Source organism: Neoarius graeffei, chromosome 16 (genome assembly GCF_027579695.1).
Source record: "Neoarius graeffei isolate fNeoGra1 chromosome 16, fNeoGra1.pri, whole genome shotgun sequence".
NCBI lineage: Eukaryota > Metazoa > Chordata > Actinopteri > Siluriformes > Ariidae > Neoarius > Neoarius graeffei.
The window spans coordinates 50252608-50277007 of NC_083584.1; the positions used below are offsets into that span (position 1 = coordinate 50252608).

At 40.2% G+C, this 24400-nt stretch overlaps 1 protein-coding gene across 1 annotated transcript in view; it reads left to right on the forward strand.

Annotated features, from left to right (window-relative positions):
• baiap3 (BAI1 associated protein 3) overlaps positions 1-24400 on the forward strand; it is an 85306-nt gene that overhangs the window by 50488 nt on the left and 10418 nt on the right. Inside the window, exons 12-24 of the mRNA XM_060942258.1 lie at positions 2859-2951; positions 3045-3148; positions 3349-3466; positions 5635-5759; positions 6279-6369; positions 6470-6526; positions 11938-12035; positions 12339-12390; positions 12482-12633; positions 12875-12998; positions 13303-13446; positions 13552-13647; positions 15527-15742. Of these exons, the coding sequence (XP_060798241.1) occupies positions 2859-2951; positions 3045-3148; positions 3349-3466; positions 5635-5759; positions 6279-6369; positions 6470-6526; positions 11938-12035; positions 12339-12390; positions 12482-12633; positions 12875-12998; positions 13303-13446; positions 13552-13647; positions 15527-15742 (1470 nt within the window). The remainder of the gene's footprint in view (positions 1-2858; positions 2952-3044; positions 3149-3348; positions 3467-5634; positions 5760-6278; positions 6370-6469; positions 6527-11937; positions 12036-12338; positions 12391-12481; positions 12634-12874; positions 12999-13302; positions 13447-13551; positions 13648-15526; positions 15743-24400) is intronic.

Genomic DNA, 24400 nt, shown 5'->3' on the forward strand with positions numbered 1-24400 from the left:
AATTTGGAACGCAGTGTAAAATAATTAAATAAAAAATAAAATAGTCATAAATAAATCGTTTTAAAAAGTATTATGCTGTACAGTGTTGGAATTATTAAATAAAATGTTTATTATATACTATTTTAGTATAAATACGGAGGTGATTATAGGAAATCGTGCATGCTGACCGGTTGAGCGATTCGGATACTTTCTCGATAATCACCTCGAGTGACTTAGCAAAATGGCGGTCAATCGCTCGGTCACCGTAAGTGAGGAAGAATTACTAATGATGAAAGAAAATGCTGTTCCTAAAAGCACTGAAGATGCTACGAAGTTTGGTCTAAAACTATTCAAAGCTAACGTGGAATTGTGATTTATTTTATCGATTTCAAAAGTATTTTATGTAACTCAGTGTAGATAAATGACAAGTCTGCGCAGCACCTTTATTACATTTGCATGCTGCTTTTGAAGTTTGAAATAAATAATTTTTTATACAATTTTAACATTTAAAAAAAAATGATCACCTCCGTATTTATACTAAAACAATTATCTGCCTCAGGCTCAGTGAATATCGGTGATTATTATACATACAGGACACTTTTCAATGGAATAAAAACATGTCTTCTATTCCCTTCTAGCGGGTTTCATTCATTTGGTTTGATAGCATGCAATATTGTTATCATATCGCTTATCCTATGTGTATTACGTCACTCTACCCAATGGAGGATGAGCGTTGAATACGGTTTATGATATTGCATGGTTGTCAAGACGACATGACATCACACATCAGAGACATAAAACTTCCACGTTAGCGAGCGACTTTGACAACGTGTAAACAAACATGGCCACCAAGTTTGCTTCATTAAATACGGAAGATTTTGAGAGAATTTTGAAAGAGAAAGGCATGTTGAACACCCAAAAGGAATGTGTATGCAGCGCCGGCGATTGCTATTGGCGACCTAGGCAATTGCCTAGAGCGCAAAGTGTGCCCAGGGGCGCCAAGGGCGACCAAAACCCCACCAAAAAGGAGGGATGGAGTTACTGAATGGAGATGTTACCAAGTGCATCAGTGGTGTACAGTGTTTTCAACCACTGTGCTGCCGAACTCTAGTACCGCGGAACACTAGTGTGCCGTGAGAGATCACCAAGTGTACCGTGGAAAATTATAGAATGACTGTATATTGTAAATATTGGCAACAGCGTTTTAGTTTCAGTCAACATTTTCTATTGGTGATGTGCCTTGAGATTTTTTCATTGAAAAAAGTGCACCCTGGCTCATGAAAGGTTGAAAACCTTTTTTACAACACCTCTGATGCGGCTGGGGATGTAGAAATACGCGCTCCTTACCTCTGTTGTTACACTACCTGTGACAGTAGCTTCTGCTGAAAGAAGCTTTTCAAAATTAAAACTGCTGAAGACATACTTAAGGTCAACAATGAGTCAAGAACGTCTGAATGGGCTTGCTCTGATGAGCATCAACCAAGAGATCTCAAGAGAAATATCATTTGATGATATTATCAAGGAATTTGCCATTAGGAAGACCAGACGAGTCCCATTGTAATGTTACTTCAATAACAAAGTACCCATAATAGCACTTTTGTTTGAAAATACAGCCCATTGATGTCCTAACAGGGTGCTTAAGTTTGCACAATTTAGAATTGTAGAATTTTTTATTCATTTAATTTGTTAATTCTTCAGAGATGACTTAACTTTTAATAGCAAAAAAGAAACTAAAAATAATTTCTTGTTTATTATCCATGCACTACACTTTGAACAGGGTGCGGAAGAGTTTTTGCCCATTATATGGAGATATGTATTGAATTTGTGTGGTCATTTTACTTTGTGACACTTTATGTGAATAATAATAACAATAATGAAAAAGATAAAAATGACTTCTTGTTTATTGTCCATGCACCGTACATTGTTTAATAGTAATAGAATAGAGTGATTAGATTAAAGTGTTATTTTAGATGTTATTAGAGGGTTTTTTTCTTGGGGGGGGCAAAACTCAATCTCGCCTAGGGCAGCCAAAGACCTAGAGCCGGCCCTGTGTGTATGTATAATAATAATTATATTGGCTGGCTTTTTTTCATGGTATATCAGATATATTCCATTCAGCTAGCATGATATTGAACGAGTCTTCGACTCGTTCAATATCATGCTAGCTGAATGGAATATATCTGTAATACCATGAAAAAAAGCCAACCAATATTATTTAAATAATATTCTCAACTTCATCTCTGTTATTATTCACTGATATTCACTTCACCTTCGGTGAATAACTGTTAAATAACTTAGATGATATCTGTTTATTAAAATAGTATTAGACTCGGTCTTACTTGCTCATAAATACTGGAGTGGATTACCAAACCTTTAATTAAATTGCTTCCACTGTGTACCTCTCCCACTTCTCCCACCCTCTTCACCGTTGAATTTATACAAGTTGAAAATTATTCTAATTTTCGACGTCATTTCCGACCTCCATGCATTCGAGTTGCAAAGTGGAAAAACATGGACACCTCCATGTTCATCTTTTGTTAGCGAAAAGCTAGCCAGCTAACAGTGATGAAGGGAAGAAGTACTGTACTACTTTATTTATTGTTCATGCTGTGAGCAGCCATATTGATTTTGACATCACTTCCTGACCTTGGAGGAACTTGTAGCTAGTTGAGAAGATTTCCTCGAGTTCCTGAGAATTCCCAAATTCCCAAGAATTGAGGGAGGAGTTGAGGAAGTGTTTTCTTTGGCTTTTCCTGGCCAGAAGTCAAGAATTATATCTGTACAATGTACAGTACTCAAGTCAAAAGCATCATATTTATGCATACACTGACTGTCGATTACATTTACGCTTTCTTCCTAAAATCTACTTTGTCCTACAGAGGGACACTGCTTTGAGCAAAATGGTTTCAAATGTGATCATTCATCAGAAGATGTTAAGTCAGATTCTGGACTATGAGCACAAGAAAGTTCAGGTTTGGATTTATTTATACAGCATTCACACATGAACATATTGGTAGGGAAAAGATGTCACTGCATACTATACTATTTTCTCAAAACCTTTTCAGAAAGAACCCTATAACTGGAATGGACAGGTGTGCCCAGCAGCATGGACTGTGCTCTCCCATCATGCTGTGCAGGCCGATCTTACTCCACTGCAACAGGCAGTCATGTGTGTATTAAATGTTGATCCTTTACTGATAACCATAGCCATTTCACCTCTCCATAATCCATATATTGATGTTTACTGACAGCAAATATTGGTTTGTTCTTTGGAGATAATAAGTAGGAAAGATGTCCTGAACATAACCACATGATGGCTTAGTGGATGAGCAAACTGCTAGTTGTTCTGTATTCGGTGTGTATTTGTAGTCGCTGGCACTGCTACAGTGGCCATCATCGCTCTCAGAGGATGTGTTATGCACTACTGCTCAGGCTGCTGAGGGCCGTGGAGGCAGAGTGGGAGGCTGGAGATGTGAATAAGGAGCTGGTAGGTCCTCTTTCACAAAAAGTCATTGATCTGGAACGGTAGGGAATGTTCTTTCAAAGAAGCGAAAAAGACTTGGGTGCTCTTGCTATCGAACCTTGAGTGCTTTGCGCTAACTTTGACCTACATTGGTGCTTGAAAGTTTGCATACCCTTTAGAATTTTCTATGTTTCTGGATAAATATGACCTAAAACATTATCATATTTTCACAGAAGTCCTAAAAGTAGATAAAGAGAACCCAGTTAAACAAATTAGACAAAAATATTATACTTGGTCATTTATTTATTGAGGAAAATGATCCAATATTACATATCTGTGAGTGGCAAAAGTATGTGAACCTTTGCTTTCAGTATCTGGTGTGACCCCCTTGTGCAGCAATAACTGCAACTAAATGTTTCCGGTAACTGTTGATCAGTCCTGCACACCGGCTTGGAGGAATTTTAGCCCATTCCTCTGTACAGAACAGCTTCAACTCTGGGATGTTGGTGGGTTTCCTCACATGAACTGCTTGCTTCAGGTCCTTCCACAACATTTCGATTGGATTAAGGTCAGGACTTTGGCTTGGCCATTCCAAAACATTAACTTTATTCTTCTTTAACCATTTTTTGGTAGAACGACTTGTGTGCTTAGGGTCATTGTCTTGCTGCATGACCCACCTTCTCTTGAGATTCAGTTCATGGACAGATGTCCTGACATTTTCCTTTAGAATTGGCTGGTATAATTCAGAATTCATTGTTCCATCAATGATGGCAAGCCGTCCTGGCTCAGATGCAACAAAACAAGCCCAAACCATGATACTACCACCACCATGGTTCACAGATGGGATAAGGTTCTTATGCTGGAATGCTGTGTTTTCCTTTCTCCAAACATAATGCTTCTCATTTAAACCAAAAAGTTATATTTTGGTCTCATCCATCCACAAAACATTTTTCCAATAGCCTTCTGGCTTGTCTACGTGATCTTTAGCAAACTGCAGACGAGCAGCAATGTTCTTTTTGGAGAGCAGTGGCTTTCTTCTTGCAACCTTGACATGCACACCATTGTTGTTCAGTGTTCTCCTGATGGTGGACTCATGAACAATAACATTAGCCAGTGTGAGAGAGGCCTTCAGTTGCTTAGAAGTTACTCTGGGGTCCTTTGTGACCTCGCTGACTATTACACACCTTGCTCTTGGAGTGATCTTTGTTGGTCGACCACGCCTGGGGAGGGTAACAATGGTCTTGAATTTCTTCCATTTGTACACAATCTGTCTGACTGTGGATTGGTGGAGTCCAAACTCTTTAGAGATGGTTTTGTAACCTTTTCCAGCCTGATGAGCATCAACAATGCTTTTTCTGAGGTCCTCAGAAATCTCCTTTGTGTGTGCCATGATACACTTCCACAAACATGTGTTGTGAAGATCAGACTTTGATAGATCCCTGTTCTTTAAATAAAACAGGGTGCCTGTGGCAGTGGGGGCATGGTCAAGTGTCGGTCTGTGACCGGAGGGCGGAGTCAGGGAAGGTAAGTGGCAGAATCACTACACCTGATGTGAATTAACCTGTGTTTGTGTGTCTTCCCAGCAACCACGCCCTATATAAGGAGAGAGAGGGCAGAGGAAGGGAGCTCTCTCCCGCACCAGAAGACTTGTGTGTGTGTGTGCGGGACAGAGCTCCCTTCCTCTGCCCTCTCTCTCCTTATATGAGGCGTGGTTGCTGGGAAGACACACAAACACAGGTTAATTCACATCAGGTGTAGTGATTCTGCCACTTACCTTCCCTGACTCCGCCCTCCGGACACAGAGCGACGCTTGACCACGCCCCCACTGCCACAGTGCCCACTCACACCTGATTGTCATCCCATTGATTGAAAACGCCTGACTCTAATTTCACCTTCAAATTAACTGCTAATCCCAGAGGTTCACATACTTTTGCCACTCACAGATATGTAATATTGGATCATTTTCCTCAATAAATAAATGACCAAGTATAATATTTTTCTCTCATTTGTTTAACTGGGCTCTCTTTATCTACTTTTAGGACTTGTGTGAAAATCTGATGATGTTTTAGGTCATATTTATGCAGAAATATAGAACATTCTAAAGGGTTCACAAACTTTCAAGCACCACTGTGAATGCATTTCTTACATTTCTTGTGAGCATTAGCTAATAGTGGTTATTATTGTGTGCGCAGGAGAACCTCCTTGCTGAGAGCTTTAAACTCTACTGTGATTACTGCCTGTCTCTTATGAAGAGCATGAGGCACGTGTTCCCGTGCACCAACCCTGCTGCCATCACGCGATGTGAGATAATGCTGAGGTAAACACACACACACACACACACACCCAGAGAGAGAGAGTTTTGAAAGGTCTGAACTGGGGAGTCTATTCAAATTCAAATATTTTTTTCCCAGCTGTCAATAAGGTAGCTGTCTGTGTGGAAGTTTGTGCTGCTGTGCCCTTTCTGGCTCTGTATTCTCTAGGGGGTCTGTATCGGCTAAATGGGTTAGGAAGAATTGATATCCTGTGGAGCTTTTTCCAGAGTTGCTCTTAAATGTAGTATTGCGCACTAGTCTCAGTTAACAAGTCAATACTACAAGCACACACAGACTGTGGCATACAGATGCCAGTGTTCTACAGTCTGATTAAATAAACTGATAAAAATAGCAGCTGGATCCCTCGGGTCTGTGTGATCTGTGACAGAGTGCACATGTGAATAGTATTGCATGCTCAGTGTAATTCACAAGTGTGTGTTCGAAAAGTATGGTTAGAGTTTCTGCATTAATAAAAGTCTTTGCGTTATGCATCTTTATACTGATTTTGCCCGCGTTTGATTCAGGACTGTCGGACAGATGCAGCTGATGCAAGCATTTAAGGCAGTTTGTCCTAACCGCAATGAGCTACATCTGGAAATAGCAACTGTCATAAAGGTATAATTAACCTACGCTAATTATCATAAGTAATCTTTATCAAGCATTGATTGCTTGTGGAAATTTTCAGAAATATTTGCATTTGTCCCTCTCACTACAGAAAGGCACGGTGGAGTGGTATGAGGCCACAATTTCACACTTTAAACCAGACGAAGGGGTAAGTGTCAATTGTACCATGTAATATATTATTCTCCATTGAATTTTTTTTATATTACTTTCCACTGTACCCTTGTAAATATTACAAGCCTCAGCTTTTCTTACTGTAAACACAACATAAAAATTATATCTTGTTAATAAGAAGAGCAACAACTTTATTCATCACACGCTTGTGAAATTCCTCTCTGCATTTAACCCATCTGAAGCAGCGAACACACACATGCACACACACATGAGCAATGAGCACACACACATACCCAGAGCAGTGGGAAGCCATGCTAACAGCGCCCAGGGAGCAGTGGGGAGTTACCGTAGGTGCCTCACTCAAGGGCACCTCAGCCCAAGGCCGTCCCATATTAACTTAACCGCATGTTTTTGAACTGTGGGGGAAACCGGAGCACCCAGAGGAAACCCACGCAGACACGGGGAGAACATGCAAACTCCACACAGAAAGGCCCCCATTGGCCGCTGGGTTTGAACCCAGAACCTTCTTGCTGTGAGGCAACAGTGCTAACCACTGCACCACCATATTAAAGATGTTTTCTCTTAACAAGATATCATTATTTGCAGTGAAATACTGTAATTTTCCCAGTTCAAGACAAGTACAGTTGTACACTGTAAAATATGTCAATTTAACAAGTGAAAACACCTTGAATATAGCCAAAGATTTTGAGTATAAACCAAATATAAGATTTTTTAAACCTATTTCTAAGCATTTTACTCATTTCAAGCTTGAAATAGTACTGTTCTGGTGGTAGATAATACCGCAAGTTGGCCTAGTGGTTAGCGTGTTTGCCTCTCGACTGGGAGATCGCGAGTTCTACTTACAGTCGGGTCATACCAAAGACCACCATACTGTAAAAATGGTACCTACTGCCGTCTGGCAAGGCACGCTGCAATACAGATGCAAGTCGGGAGTCAAACTTTCATGGTTACCAGAGGACTAGCCCCCCACTCTAACCCTAGCTAGGTAAGAGGCCAAGGGCTGCAGAAACGGGGATCAGTGCCACCCTATGTGCCACATGGCATGGGAAGGACTTTGATTGGTAGATAATCCTGTTCATTTTTAGCATTTATTTCTAGAAAGAAGCAAAACTATCTGCCAGTTGAATAAGAAAGCTTGAAATTAGGAAGAGAATGCCTAGAAATATGTTTAACCCCTTCAGTGCCCTTGGATGAGTCACATACGTCATGAAATCTTTTACCGCTGTGCCTTATGACGGAAGAATGTTTTAGGCATTGACTGTAATTCATATGTGCGACTGTGAAATAAAAGTAATGTGCCATGTAAGGTACATAAAAGGAGGTGTTTATGACAAGTAACTTACATCATAAGGCACAGCGGTAAAAGATTTCATGATGTACGTGATTCGTCCAAGGGCACTGAAGGGGTTAATAATCTTATAATAAGAAATGCTAGATATATTTTACTACTCATCTCATCTCATCTCATTATCTGTAGCCGCTTTATCCTGTTCTACAGGGTCGCAGGCAAGCTGGAGCCTATCCCAGCTGACTACGGGTGAAAGGCGGGGTACACCCTGGACAAGTCGCCAGGTCATCACAGGGCCACACTGAATGTAGCAGATTTAAATAACAAAATATAAAACCTAATAATATAAAAGCAATATAAAATAAAAAGTCAGCTGAGTGACGACCAGTTTGTCTAGTACTTTTTTACATACGCCTGAATACATAACTCTCACATCGGCACCTGCTCACACTCAAGACTCCACTTCCCAGAGTTCACAGCGGCCTCCAAATATGGCTGCTGTGGACTATGATAACTGACCTGCACTGCTCTGCTTTCAATCTCCAGAATACTGATTATCGCTAAGTTCTCAATCACACCTCATCACCTCTGTGTGTATATAAGGACTCTCAGGTTCACGGTTACTTTGCAAAGTAAACACTCCGTGTTCCCTTACCTGATTTTACCAAGCCTTATTTCTCATGCTGATATTCTGGTTAAAGGAGAACTGAAGTCATTTTTAAGCTTGCTTTATTTCTTAATTAACGTGTTATTCAATTACGTTTTCAGTTTTAGTAACCTTACTGTATATCATGACTCGTATTGGCAACTAATTGCAATTAAATATTACAACCCCGATTCCAAAAAAGTTGGGACAAAGTACAAATTGTAAATAAAAATGGAATTTAATGATGTGGAAGTTTCAAAATTCCATATTTTATTCAGAATAGAACATAGATGACATATCAAATGTTTAAACTGAGAAAATGTATCATTTAAAGAGAAAAATTAGGTGATTTTAAATTTCATGACAACAACACATCTCAAAAAAGTTGGGACAAGGCCATGTTTACCACTGTGAGACATCCCCTTTTCTCTTTACAACAGTCTGTAAACATCTGGGGACTGAGGAGACAAGTTGCTCAAGTTTAGGGATAGGAATGTTAACCCATTCTTGTCTAATGTAGGATTCTAGTTGCTCAACTGTCTTAGGTCTTTTTTGTCGTATCTTCCGTTTTATGATGCGCCAAATGTTTTCTATGGGTGAAAGATCTGGACTGCAGGCTGGCCAGTTCAGTACCCGGACCCTTCTTCTACGCAGCCATGATGCTGTAATTGATGCAGTATGTGGTTTGGCATTGTCATGTTGAAAAATGCAAGGTCTTCCCTGAAAGAGACGTCGTCTGGATGGGAGCATATGTTGCTCTAGAACCTGGATATACCTTTCAACATTGATGGTGTCTTTCCAGATGTGTAAGCTGCCCATGCCACACGCACTAATGCAACCCCATACCATCAGAGATGCAGGCTTCTGAACTGAGCACCGATAACAACTTGGGTCGTCCTTCTCCTCTTTAGTCCGAATGACACGGCGTCCCTGATTTCCATAAAGAACTTCAAATTTTGATTTGTCTGACCACAGAACAGTTTTCCACTTTGCCACAGTCCATTTTAAATGAGCCTTGGCCCAGGGAAGACGTCTGCGCTTCTGGATCATGTTTAGATATGGCTTCTTCTTTGAACTATCGAGTTTTAGCTGGCAACGGCGGATGGCACGGTGAATTGTATTCACAGATAATGTTCTCTGGAAATATTCCTGAGCCCATTTTGTGATTTCCAATACAGAAGCATGCCTGTATGTGATGCAGTGCCGTCTAAGGGCCTGAAGATCACGGGCACCCAGTATGGTTTTCCGGCCTTGACCCTTACGCACAGAGATTCTTCCAGATTCTCTGACTCTTTTGATGATATTATGCACTGTAGATGATGATATGTTCAAACTCTTTGCAATTTTACACTGTCGAACTCCTTTCTGATATTGCTCCACTATTTATCGGCGCAGAATTAGGGGGATTGGTGATCCTCTTCTCATCTTTACTTCTGAGAGCCACTGCCACTCCAAGATGCTCTTTTTATACCCAGTCATGTTAATGACCTATTGCCAATTGACCTAATGAGTTGCAATTTGGTCCTCCAGCTGTTCCTTTTTTGTACCTTTAACTTTTCCAGCCTCTTATTGCCCCTGTCCCAACTTTTTTGAGATGTGTTGCTGTCACGAAATTTCAAATGAGCCAATATTTGGCATGAAATTTCAAAATGTCTCACTTTCGACATTTGATATGTTGTCTATGTTCTATTGTGAATACAATATCAGTTTTTGAGATTTATAAATTATTGCATTCTGTTTTTATTTACAATTTGTACTTTGTCCCAACTTTTTTGGAATCAGGGTTGTATACTTATCGGCCTATTCGGTTTTTAGCCACGTTGAATTTAGTTCGTTTGGTCCACGGCAGACGTCACTTATCCACGCGATCTTCACGAGACTTGTGTGAGACTTCGAAATGTGAAGTGTCAGCCAGATGTCAGTGCCGCCATTTCAAAAACTGTTTTCCAAATGAAATATTGCACAAAAACGAGTTTAAATGACGATTACTGCCTACTTTTTTCAAACTTTCCTGATTGTATCAAAACAAACAAAACTTCCAGCTGGATTACATCAGCATTCGAAAGAGGGCGCGCGCGCGTCTTTTGACAACGTTGGCAGATGTTGGTGACTTTGATTTCCGCTGTACGTTTTACTTCCGTCCTACGATGTCTCGCAGAGGTCTCAACGAATTTTGTTTACAGCCATTGCTTTGACATATGGACTGATATATTACAGAGCATATTTCAAACACTCATAACTTGCTATAGCAGTGACAATAGCTATCAAATAGCTATCAAAAATGCATTCCTATATTTAATAAAATGAGAAATAGAATTTTGATAATAAAAATTTGCCTTCAATTCTCCTTTAATGATATAATGGTATTTTTGGTTTACGCTCTCTGTCTTCACCTGTGACATCCGGTTTGTACCTCGCCTGACCATTGCCTGTTTGTTGACTCTGCCTTTGCGCTATGATTTGGATGTCTGTCAGCTTTGCCTTGAATAAACTCTCTGCCGCTTTTACGTCCATCTGTCACCTGCATTCCTGACAATAACAAAATCATAAATACCATGCCACTAATACTCCATTAATCTATCCAAGTATGCTAAATGCCTTACCTTCAACCAGCAGGTTAAGCATGCCTCACCAACAGTCCCAAAGTTCCTAAATTCTGCAGTTAAAAGCTGGATCTGGCAACTACGCTGAATACGGAAATGTTCTCACTAGTATCCATCCATCCATTATCTGTAGCCGCTTATCCTGTTCTACAGGGTCGCAGGCAAGCTGGAGCCTATCCCAGCTGACTATGGGTGAGAGGCAGGGTACACCCTGGACAAGTCATCACAGGGCTGACACGGAGAGACACACAACCATTCACATTCACACATATGGTCAATTTAGAGCCACCAATTAGCCTAACATGCATGTCTTTGGACTGTGGGGGAAACTGGAGCACCCGGAGGAAACCCACACAGACACGGGGAGAACATGCAAACTCCACACAGAAAGGCCCTCGCCGGCCACTGGGCTCGAACCCAGGACCTTCTTGCTGTGAGGCGACAGTGCTAACCCTCACTAGCATCCTCACTGGTTTAATTAAAGACAAATAGAAAAGCATGGCTCCTGTCTCCTGAACCTAGTCAACAACATAAGAAAAAATTCTGAAGCATATTTCCATGAACACTTCAGAAGCTCAATCAACAGATTGAAGAAAACATTTTCTTTAATAGAATAGCTTCATAGATTTATTTTAATTCACTGAGTGTTAGAAGCACTTCCTACAGCATATCCTACCTAAACAGTAAACCTCGAGACAGTCATCTTTCCTCTGTAATTATATTTTGCTGTTGCTCCTATCATTACTTGTTTGTCAGTTCTTCAAGGAAAGCCAATCTCCAGCATTTTGCTAGAAATGATTCAACCAGTATCATTGAAATGTATTTTAAATTCAGAAACCTGGATGTTTTGCTGTAAAAATGTCATTGTGGTGATGCATGTTTTGATGCAGACTGTGGAAGAGCAGCTGAAGAGACTGGTTCTGGTGGTGGATGCAGTGTGTGTTGATGTCCAACAAGGGCAGAATGTCTACAACAAGCTCTTTCATAAGTAACATTTCACATTCTAATGCTCTAGAAACCAACAGTACACTGCTATGGTTTCTGGAGCTCAATCCTTTTACAGAGTTTAATTGCAACCTTAATTTAGCACTTGTATTTGGGTATTAATCCACTCGTAAAGGTCTTGCCTCATTGGATGCATGTCATGCATGCTTGATTAGGCTTGGAATTAAACTGTTCCATGGGTAGATCTTGAGAAGCAGGAGAGTACTGCTTAAGAGCTAAGGTTAAATACTTCAGCATCCTCTCAATCTTCCTGTCAGAGAGAAACGGTGTTTATTGTTTCTTTCAGCTCAGTGAAGGTGGACTTCTTCAGCATCTCCTATCGGCAGTTAGAGAAGCTGGTGCGTACGAAAACATGAATAAAAGCAGTTCTCTTCCAATTGATGAACATGGTTTGATGGACTTAACAGAGAGATTGTGCCATCTATCCAGGTGGCTGATGACGTCAGTGTTGCAATGGAGCGTGTTTGTGGGACTTTGGAACAAGAGAATTATCGACTCTCCCAGACGATGGGGGAAACCTTGTTCGAAGTCTTCATATCTTTGAAGACCCTCAAACGATTCAGGGAGTTCCTGCCTCTCAGGTAAGTCACTGCAGCCCTTCAGATCCATCTCTAAGGATTAGATGATTGCTGGCCCATAAACTAGACTAGATGAAAGAACGTGAGTCATCGTGACCATATGTGACTGATAGATGGAACGTTCTGAATTGATGATGGATGTTCTGTCACGATTCTTAAGTTCTATTTATAAGTGGTGATTCAGACACTGGCATCTCTTTTATGTGGGTGTGCGCATGTGTGTGTGTGTGTGTCTGCTTTATAGAGACACTAAGATGCTGGCACTAACAGGTTTTCACAATTGGTTCAAATCCTCCATTCATAAATGGCTGCAGATTGTGCACGAGAAGTCTACTGACAGGATCCACAAGTCTGTGGAGATGGACCAGGCAAGTTGGAGAAAATTGCACAAGCTTTAAGATGAATATCGTCCATATATTTATCACGTAAACATAGTTTATATCTACATACATAACGACATTGGAAAGCTGTAATCACTCTGATTTCTACTTCCTTTGGCATGAAAATTGAATAGTTTTCTTCTCATCAAGCCATAAATATCAAATTCAAGTGAACCTTAAGTATTTATATGCAATCTTGTGTAGTCTTATGTGCACTTTCACTGTGTGTGGGAGAGTGTGAGAGTGCAAGAGCTCCATTATAAAGCTATATATGTTTGTGTGAATGGCACAGTTCGAGCCAGTCCAGCAGCATGCCAAGCACAGTGTGTCGGCTGTGGATGTCACCACATGCTTCAATCAGGTACAAGAGTTCTGGACCCAGCTAGCTTGGCCTGACTCAGCAGGGGCATTCATCTTCATCACCCGCTTGACAGATGTAAGCTCATATCTTCTGGAAATTTCAGGTAAAATGGCATTTATTTGAATCATATTAGGAGTGCAGAAATGATCTCTGGATGGTGGTTTGTATTTGTGAATACAGAATTTGTGCAACGAGGCAGTGTGCTATGCAGAGCTCCTGAAGCGCAAAATTGAGAGGAACCAGCTGGGTCAGGACCACCGGACCTTCATCATGCAGGTATTGCCTCTAAGTACTAGAGAGGGAAATAGGTTTTCATTTCACAGGGAGTAAGTATCAGTACAGATTCTCCCTTGGCAACACCACTTTCTTGATGGATTTCTTGCGCTGTGATGCTTGTACTTTTTTTTCTGACTGATCCTTTTGCTATTCTCTCAGTCCTTTCTATAGTGTCTTGCAAAAGTATTCATCCCCCTTGGTGTTTGTCCTGTTTTGTCACATTACAAGCTGGAATTAAAATGGATTTTTGGAGGGTTAGCGCCATTTGATTTACACAACATGCTTACCACTTTAAAGGTGCAAATTGTTGTTTTATTGTGACACAAACAATAATTAAGATGAAAAAAACCCCAGAAATCTGGAGTGTGCATAAGTATTCACCCCCTTTTGTATGAAACCCCTAAATAAGAGCTGCTCCAACCAATTCACTTCATAAGTCACATAATTAGTTGATTAAGATCCACCTGTGTGTAATCAGAGTGTCACATGATCTGTCACATGATGTCTGTATAAATCAACCTGTTCTGGAAGGACCCTGACTCTGCAACACTACTAAGCAAGCAACATGAAAACCAAGGAGCCTCCAAACAGGTCAGAGACAAAGTTGTGGAGAAGTATAGATCAGGGTTGTGTTATAAAAAATATCCCAAACTTTGAATATCCCACAGAGCACCATTAAATTCATTATAGCACAATGGAAGTAATACCGTATGGCACCACTACAAACCTGACAAGAGAAGGCCGCCCACCAAAACTCACAGACCGGGCAAGGAGGGCATTAATCAGAGATGCAACAAAAACACCAAAGATAACACTGAAGGAGCTGCAAAGATCCACAGCGGAGATGGAAGTATCTGTCCATAGGACCACTTTAAGCCATACACTCCACAGAGCAGGGCTTTATGGAAGAGTGGCCAGAAGAAAGCCATTGCTTAAGAAAACATGTTTGGAGTTTGCCCAACAGCATGTGGCAGACTCTCCAAACACATGAAAGAAGATTCTCTGGTCAGATGAGACTAAAATTTAACTTTTTGGCCATCATGGGAAATGCCATGTGTGGTGCAAACCCAACACCCTGAGAATACCATGACTATAGTGAAGCATGGTGGTGGCAACATCATGCTGTGGGGATGTTTTTCATCTGCATGGACAGGAAAGCTGGTCAGGATTGAAGGAAAGATGGATGGCACTAAATACAGGGCAATTTTGGAGGAAAACTTATTTGAGTTGGCCAAAGGTTTGAGACTGGGTCGAAGGTTCACGATCTAGCAGGACAATGACCCTAAACATACTGCTAAAGCTACACTGGAGTGGTTTAAAGGGAAACATTTAAATGTCTTGGAATGGCCTAATCAAAGCCCAGACCTCAATCCAATTGAGAATCTGTGGCATAACTTGAAGATTGCTGTACACCAACACAACCCATCTAACTTGAAGGAGTTGGAGCAGTTTTGCCTTGAGGAATGGGCAACAATCCCAGTGGCTAGATGTGCTAAGCTAATAGAGACATACCCCAAGAGACTTGCAGCTGTAATTGCAGCAAAAGGTGGCTCTAAAAAGTATTGACTTTGGGGGATGAATACCGATACACACTTCAGCTTTCTGTTTTTTCATCTTAATTATTGTTTGTGTCACAATAAAACAACAATTTGGACCTTTAAAGTGGTAGGCATGTTGTGTAAATCAAATGGTGCTAACCCTCCAAAAATCCATTTTAATTCCAGCTTGTAATGTGACAAAACAGGACAAACACCAAGGGGGTTGAATACTTTTGCAAGTCACTGTAACTCTGCTTATTGTCTTTTTAAATTTTCACTCTTCTTACTTCCACTTTTTCCTCCTCTTCCTCTTTTTTCTCCCCCTACCTGGTTTTGTGCAGCTTTCTGTGGCACTTAACAACATTGAACATGTGCGCGGATATCTGTCCAGCTTGCCACGGGAGCTGAACTGGCGGGCCGTGGAGCAGGCTATGGAGGAGTCATGCGGTGCTGAAGGCAAGGAACAAGTGAACAAGGCCCTAAATGGCCAGCTGTACAATGCTGACTTGGATCTGCAGAGAGAGGCTAAGAGGCTAATCACACACCTCACTGATAAGGTACTTCAACTGCACCATCAGACACCATCAGACAGTGCTATGATGGGTGGATATCCATGGCTTAAGAACTATAAGCCTGGGGGCAGCTCATGCCAAAATCAATTATCCTTAATAATGCAATAATACACTATGATACAAGATTATATTAAAATGTGACAGACTGAGTACTGGGTTTACCAGGCGATTTAGCTTACCAAACTTAGTTTCTTTCACCAGGCGGTCAGGAGGCTCAACTCCCTCCCTGTTCTGCCCCTCCTCTCCCCTCTGCCCCCTGCCACAGATTCTGCTCGCACACACCCCTTCAGCATCTGACATGTCATCCTCACAGTCCCCCCCCAACACACACACACACACACACACATATATACATACATCTCATCGTTCATTAACACACTGAACTCAGGGACCGCACATCTCACTTTACCTCGCCCACTGGCGTAAAGTATACCCCCGCAGCCCCCGCCAGGCGGGGGGGCCGACCGCTAGGGGGGGCCCGTCGCCCGATGTGATTCAATGCACGAAAAAGTCCGATGAAACATGAAAATAATAAACACAACAATGAAGCGTACCAGAGAAAAAAGTGGTGCTCAAAAGCGGCAAATCAAAAAGAAAAAAGAAGAATTTACATCCACACTGCCCAAAATTTCATCCGTTTTTGAGAGAGTTAGGCCTTATCCTCCAGTTCATGATGCGCTAACAGGTAGGGCCATGGGGGGGGACTAGTGCAGTTAAAACGAGGCTAATGAGTGAAAAAGTACCTGATTTAAAATGGGATTAGAATAAAAGTTACTTTTTATTATCTTTCTTCTCAATAATTCAATGTTTCTTTTTCTTGAATATTGTTCTCCATGACCACCAGCCATCATCCAACACATTGATCCAAATAGGTTGGTTATGTAAAATAGTTAAAAAAAAACTGCACACAAGGTAGTGTAATTTTCTTTAATTTCCGCCAGATTGTTTTATTATTGTGCTGCATTTCATTTTTACTCAGTAGGCCTTTTCAGGCCTGGTTCCATTGTAATTGAATAAGATACCTGGGTCAAAATTTACTTGAGTAAAATTAAAATTACTCATTTTTATATTACTCATAAAACTTCTCATAACAGTAACGTGAGTAAATGTTAGTTGCTTGCACCCCTGTGTTTGACAGATTTATTCTTTATGCAAACTTTTACTTAAACTTATGATGTATTTTATTTAATCATACTCTGGCTTTTAAAACAGTTTTATTTTTATTTTCCTAAGCCTTATTGAACCTTATGTAATTATCATTATTAATGTTACTATTATCGTTACTGCTTACTGAGCTGTATGAACTGTAAGCTTTGTCACGTCATACACCATTTTTATTGTTGGATTTATTTGTAATAAATGGATAGCCTACTCTGCTGGTGTACTGAATATGAATGAATTAACAAAACATCTAGGCCTGTGGGTTAGGCAGTCCTATACGTGTTTAAATGGGCCTGGGCTGTCAGGGGCTGAGCCCTGGCACTTTTTTCACACTTTTCAGCAATCAAAAGAGAGATATACAGAGAGTGAGAGGGAAAGAGAGAGGAGGCCGTGGTAGGGTGGCCTTGGGGGGGGGCAACTTTTAGTAGCTGCAGGGGGGCCCCAAGTACTTGCGTTACGCCAGTGACCTCGCCCATTTGCACTATTCCGCACTACCTCACCTTAACAGCTGCTAGTTTGTTTATTCTGCTTATTTCATGTTTCATGTTTACCTGCTATACCTCAAGTGCCCTTGACTGTTTGGTTATTTGTACCAATTTATGTGTGTGTGTGTTTAGTTCATATCTAGAGTGTTTATACTGTTTACTGTATATTGTCTGTTTGAGTGTTTAGTCTGTCTTGTTGTTATCTAGTGTTTATACTGTTTATTTATACTGTTTATATTGTTTGAGTGTTTAGTCTAGTTCATATCCAGAGTGTTTTATTCTGTTTATATTGTCTGAGTGTTTAGTCTGTCTTGTTCTTATCTAGTGTTTATACTGTTTATTTATTCTGTTTATATTGTTTGAGTGTTTAGTCTGTCTCGTTCCTATCTAGAGTGTTTATATTGTTTGTTTTTTCAATTATTCTATTTTTATTTATTGCATTGCCAGTTTGCACCGTGGGTCAGAGAGGACTGATATTTCATCTGTGCTGTATGTTGAGCATGTATAGCATATTTGACAATAAAGTTGACTTGACTTGACTTACCAAATGTGTAATTAAGAACCTTAGTGTGTTACTGTTAATGAGTTAATGAACATCTAATTTGATTGAGATTGAAATAATAATAATAATAATAATAATAATAATATACAGTTTCACACTGTATTATACCGTTTTAATTTCTAATAACTCAGAAATACTGTATGTACACAGTGCCCTCCACAATTATTGGCACCTCTTGTAAAGGTTAGTAAAAAGGGTTAGAAAAAAATCCACCTTTTGGTGAAGTCGCTTCATCTCACACTGAAAAAGTGAGAAAAATACAACCTTTAATTGAAATAAATTTATTCAGAGAAAAACAAATCCCTCATCAAGAAATAATTATTTTCAAGAAAAACACATGTGCCACTATTATTGCCCCCCTGAATTTAATACTTTGTACAGCCTCCCTTTGCCAGTAAAACAGCACCAAGTCTCTCCTATAACATTTTATAAGATTGGAGACACACAGCAGGGCATCCGAGACCATTCCTCTTTACACAATCTCTCCAGATCATCCAGGGTCCTCGGCCCTCTCTTGTGCTCTCTCCTCTTCAGCTTACCCCACAGGTTTTCACTGGGGTTCCAGGGACAGATCCAGCCCAAGAATCTGACAGATGCACATTTGCAGAAATATTTTACTAATTTTATCAGATCGCTATGGATTTTCACAGGGGTGTAGATCACACCGAGCCCTTTCCGAAGAGGGCAGCCACGGCTCACTATGACTGCGGCGCAGCTTGTTATTTGACCCCGAAGCCCCGTGCGAGTGCAACTCGCTGAAAATTTTAATCTGAGCCCTGGCTTCAGCCGCACGTGCGTGCAGGGATTTAAAAATTCATAACTCAGTAACCGAAAGTCCTAGCACCGCCAAACTTTACAGGCACCTCCCTCTCTTCAAGACCTTTTGAAACAGCCCAGGTATGGCTGCTATGATCACAGCTTGGCCTGTTATTCATGGCGAATTTCAACCTCTTTTTGGAGCATTTTATTGGTTTGACCTAGATTCTTTGTTTCAGGTAACGCTATACAAAGCATCATGATAATACAGGTAATTAGGTCAGGTAAGCATCACCGCTTACCACAGGTGGTTGGATCCTGAACCATTGGTCTGTTGGTTAAGTATCATGGATTTAGCTACCTATGTAGCCGGCTAGCAGTAAAGTAAACAAACGCTCCGTGATGGATGCCAAGTGGTGCACATATATTTCTGACTGATGCATGTGCATCAGTTGCATTGGCCTGGATCTGTCCCTGGTTTCAGGTCAGGGGACTGAGATGGCCATGGCAGAACCTTGATTCTGTGCTCAGTGAACCATTTTTGTGTTGATTTGGACATATGCTTTGGATCATTGTTCTGCTGGAAGATCCAATGATGACCCAGTTTTAGATTCCTGGCAGAGGCGGCCAGATTCTGGTTTAAAATGTCCTGGTATTTCATGGAGTCCATGATGCCATGTACCTTAACAAGGTTTCCAGGGTCTTTGGAGGAAAAAAAGCCCCAAAAGATCATAGAACTTCCAGCATATTTTACAGTTGGGATCGGGTTATTTTCATTATAACCATCCTTCTTTTTACACCAAACCCACCTTGAGTGTTTATTGCCAAAAAGCTCCATTTTTGTTTCATCAGACCAGAGAACATTGTTCCAGTCAAAGTTGTAGTAGCATTTCGCAAACTTCAGGTGCTTACATTTGTGGTTAACTGACAGAAAAGGCTTTTTTTTCTGGCAAACCTTCCAAATAACCTGTTGGCATGGAGGTGGAGTCTAATGGTGATTTTGGAGACTTGGAAACCCCAAGATTTTACTTTTTCTTGTAATTCATCAGCAGTGATTTTTGAGGATTTTTTGTTGTTGTTGTTTGCCTTTGTTACCACCCTTCTCACTGTACATGGGGGCAAAATAAACTTGGGTCCTCTTCCAGGCAAGTTTTGTAACAGTTCCAGTTGGTGTCCACTTCATTATTATTGCCCTAACAGTAGAAATGGACATTTTCAGGTGAGTAGCTATTTTTTCTAACCATTCCCTGACTTATGAAGATCAACACACTTCTCCCTCGTTTGGTTTATGTGTTCTCTGATCTTTCTGACGTTGATGGATGACTACAGGAATTTGGCCTCTCTGTCACCTCTCTGTTCCCCAGTTAATCAGGAAGTCATGGATTACAGCTTGAAAGTTCCTACACACTCCAATCAACTCAAACATGTACAATATAAATGGGAAACATGCTTCAGTTACATTGTGTTCACTATCATTTCCAGGGGTGCCAATAATAGTGGCACATGTGTTTTTGTTGAAAATAATTATTTCTTCATGAGGGATTTGTTTTCCTCTGAATAAATTTTTCAATTAAAGTTTGGATTTTTCTCATTTTTTTCAGTGTTAGATGAAGCAACTTCACCAAAAGGTGGATTTTTTCATGCTTTTTACTCATTTTTACAAGGGGGGCAATAATGGTAGAGGGTACTGTGCCTATACATGCCATTTTAAGTGGTCACTTAATTTTTTTTCATAGCTGTATATAGCCTATTTAATCATATTTCCATGATATCGATGTTGAGAAAACCAAATATTAAACTACTCTAATTTGTTTTTGGCCACCATGAAATAAGTAGGATTTCCCCACTTTCTACACTCCAGTTTAACCCCTGCACTAACTCCTGATGCTTTTCAGACTCTCCAGACAAGTTTAAGAAAACAAAGATTTACTAAAAATTATGAAAAACACTTTTGCATATGCACAGATTTCATCCTTCCTCTTGCCTCATGCAATGTGTTTCTGACTGTATAACAGGTCTGTCACTCACCTTGTGCATCTTTATCCCATCTGTCGCTATTGTCATCTAGCTCATGATGTTTCTTTCTCTCTGCTCTCTTCGTTGTTGTTTCACTTGCCTTTCATTCATAATGACTTGGACAAATAAAACAAGTTCATATGTCTATCAAAAATAATGCATACTTCATTCCTGTGACAGTAGGAAAAGCAACCACTGCCTGTGTGTAAAAATAAAAATAAAAAAGCAAATCAGCTACCAGTGGATGTGAGAGATGCTGGTGCCAAGGACCTGAAGTGTTGGATGTTCCTAAAATACATCAGCATGGGGCCCACTGCCGCAAACAGCAAGTGTTTCCAGTTAATTCTGACACTAGTAGATAATAATGCACAATAATGATGCAATTTATACATAAGCATTTCTATTTATTATTTGTAAAGCAGGAAGACAACTGGTTTGTGGTCAAAATGGGTGGTTTGGAATATGTTCTGTAAGTAACTATGTAGTTCATGTCCTCACATTGCACCAGCCAGACCCTAAATATGATGCCATGGCAACAGGCAGTAACTCAAGACAGGGACATCCACCCTAATGTGAGTAAAGTGACTAAAAAACTGTCTGAAATGTTCCAGTGAGAAATATAAGCCCACCTCTAGCATCATCCATGGCCTAGAGCAGGGGTTCTCAAACTTTTCTGCTTTAAGGCCCACCTATTCATACTTGTAATGAGTCGGGGCTCATTAAAAAAGATCCCCAATTATTTTGGCTCATCTATTCTATTAGAATCTAATAATCCATTGTAAAGTGTGTTAATGGGATGCAACATCACTCCCTGTTACAGATGGGAGCCCAGGAATTAAATAAGTGCAATAAAACAAACTGTTTTTAATTGTTTTTAAAATTGTTTTTATTGTATTTAAAACTGTATGGATGTGCCAGAAGCCAACATAAAACCATGCATGCAGGGCATTCTCAGTTAAAAAGGGATTAAAGATCCGAAAGTGGAGTCTGGTCCATTAACACAAGAACTTATTGCCATGTTTGTGTCCAGCAAACAAGCAAGTTATTAAAACCAAGAAGTTCACTCAAAAGAAGTGGATATAGAAACCACTCAATGGGATTAGATCCTTACACACTAACAAAGAAGGATTTTTCCTATGAGTTGAAAAATTATCCATCCATTGAGTTCCCCAACATCTCAAACTACCTGGTGCTGCAGACATCGTTCTACAGGGACAAACCTGGAAGATCATGGAGGCAAAGAACTTTTCATATGTCGCTAGGTTAAAGATCTGGGGGTCAGGACACTACAACCCCGATTCCAAAAAAGTTGGGACAAAGTACAAATTGTAAATAAAAACGGAATGCAATGATGTGAAAGTTTCAAAATTCCATATTTTATTCAGAATAGAACATAGATGACATATCAAATGTTTAAACTGAGAAAATGTATCATTTAAAGAGAAAAACTAGATGATTTTAAATTTCATGACAACACCACATCTCAAAAAAGTTGGGACAAGGCCATGTTTACCACTGTGAGACATCCCCTTTTCTCTTTCCAACAGTCTGTAAATGTCTGGGGACTGAGGAGACAAGTTGCTCAAGTTTAGGGATAGGAATGTTAACCCATTCTTGTCTAATGTAGGATTCTAGTTGCTCAACTGTCTTAGGTCTTTTTTGTCGTATCTTCCGTTTTATGATGCGCCAAATGTTTTCTATGGGTGAAAGATCTGGACTGCAGGCTGGCCAGTTCAGTACCCGGACCCTTCTTCTACGCAGCCATGATGCTGTAATTGATGCAGTATGTGGTTTGGCATTGTCATGTTGGAAAATGCAAGGTCTTCCCTGAAAGAGACGTCATCTGGATGGGAGCATATGTTGCTCTAGAACCTGGATATACCTTTCAGCATTGATGGTGTCTTTCCAGATGTGTAAGCTGCCCATGCCACATGCACTAATGCAACCCCATACCATCAGAGATGCAGGGTTCTGAACTGAGCGCCGATAACAACTTGGGTCGTCCTTCTCCTCTTTAGTCCGAATGATACGACGTCCCTGATTTCCATAAAGAACTTCAAATTTTGATTCGTCTGACCACAGAACAGTTTTCCACTTTGCCACAGTCCATTTTAAATGAGCCTTGGCCCAGAGAAGACGTCTGCGCTTCTGGATCATGTTTAGATACGGCTTCTTCTTTGAACTATAGAGTTTTAGCTGGCAACGGCGGATGGCACGGTGAATTGTGTTCACAGATAATGTTCTCTGAAAATATTCCTGAGCCCATTTTGTGATTTCCAATACAGAAGCATGCAGTATGTGATGCAGTGCCGTCTAAGGGCCCGAAGATCACGGGCACCCAGTATGGTTTTCCGGCCTTGACCCTTACGCACAGAGATTCTTCCAGATTCTCTGAATCTTTTGATGATATTATGCACTGTAGATGATGATATGTTCAAACTCTATGCAATTTTACACTGTTGAACTCCTTTCTGATATTGCTCCACTATTTGTCGGGGCAGAAATAGGGGGATTGGTGATCCTCTTCCCATCTTTACTTCTGAGAGCCGCTGCCACTCTAAGATGCTCTTTTTATACCCAGTCATATTAATGACCTATTGCCAATTGACCTAATGAGTTGCAATTTGGTCCTCCAGCTGTTCCTTTTTTGTAGCTTTAACTTTTCCAGCCTCTTATTGCCCCTGTCCCAACTTTTTTGAGATGTGTTGCTGTCATGAAATTTCAAATGAGCCAATATTTGGCATGAAATCTCAAAATGTCTCACTTTTGACATTTGATATGTTGTCTATGTTCTATTGTGAACACAATATCAGTTTTTGAGACTTGTAAATTATTGCATTCTGTTTTTATTTACAATTTGTACTTTGTCCCAACTTTTTTGGAATCGGGGTTGTACAAGATAGACAGCGGTAGATGGATCTAAGTGCAGGAAGACTGTTTATTAGCAGGCATGATATTTCAGACAAGTTTATTTTTATAGTGCTTTTAACAATGTAGCAAAGCAGCTTTACAGAGAATTAGACTTTAAACATGAGCTAATTTTATCCCTAATTTATCCTCAATGAGTAAGCCTGTGGTGACAGTGGCAAGGAAAATCTCCCTCAGACAACATGAGGAAGAAACCTCGAGAGAAACCAGACTCAAAAGGGAACCCATCCTCATTTGGGTGATGACAGATAGCGTGATTATAAATAACTTGCTTCTATTACAGTGTCCTATGGAGTCACAAAATATAACTGTGTAATCAGGAAATTCATTATAGTTTTAACATGAAGTCTGTTTTGTTGAAGTTATAAACTGTTCATTGATGGAAACTTGAGTGCAAAACTGTTCATGACAACTGCAGTCCTAAAGTTAGCATGTTAACTGTAGTGCTCAGACATAAATGCATTACTATAAGTGCTCAGAGCATCATCTAAGTGTGTGGTTTTTTTTTTTTTACAAAAGCAAAATAGAAAGCAGAGTACAAACCTGATTCCAAAAAAGTTGGGACAAAGTACAAATTGTAAATAAAAACGGAATGCAATAATTTACAAATCTCAAAAACTGATATTGTATTCACAATAGAACATAGACAACATATCAAATGTCGAAAGTGAGACATTTTGAAATTTCATGCCAAATATTGGCTCATTTGAAGACCTTGGATTTTCCAGCATGACA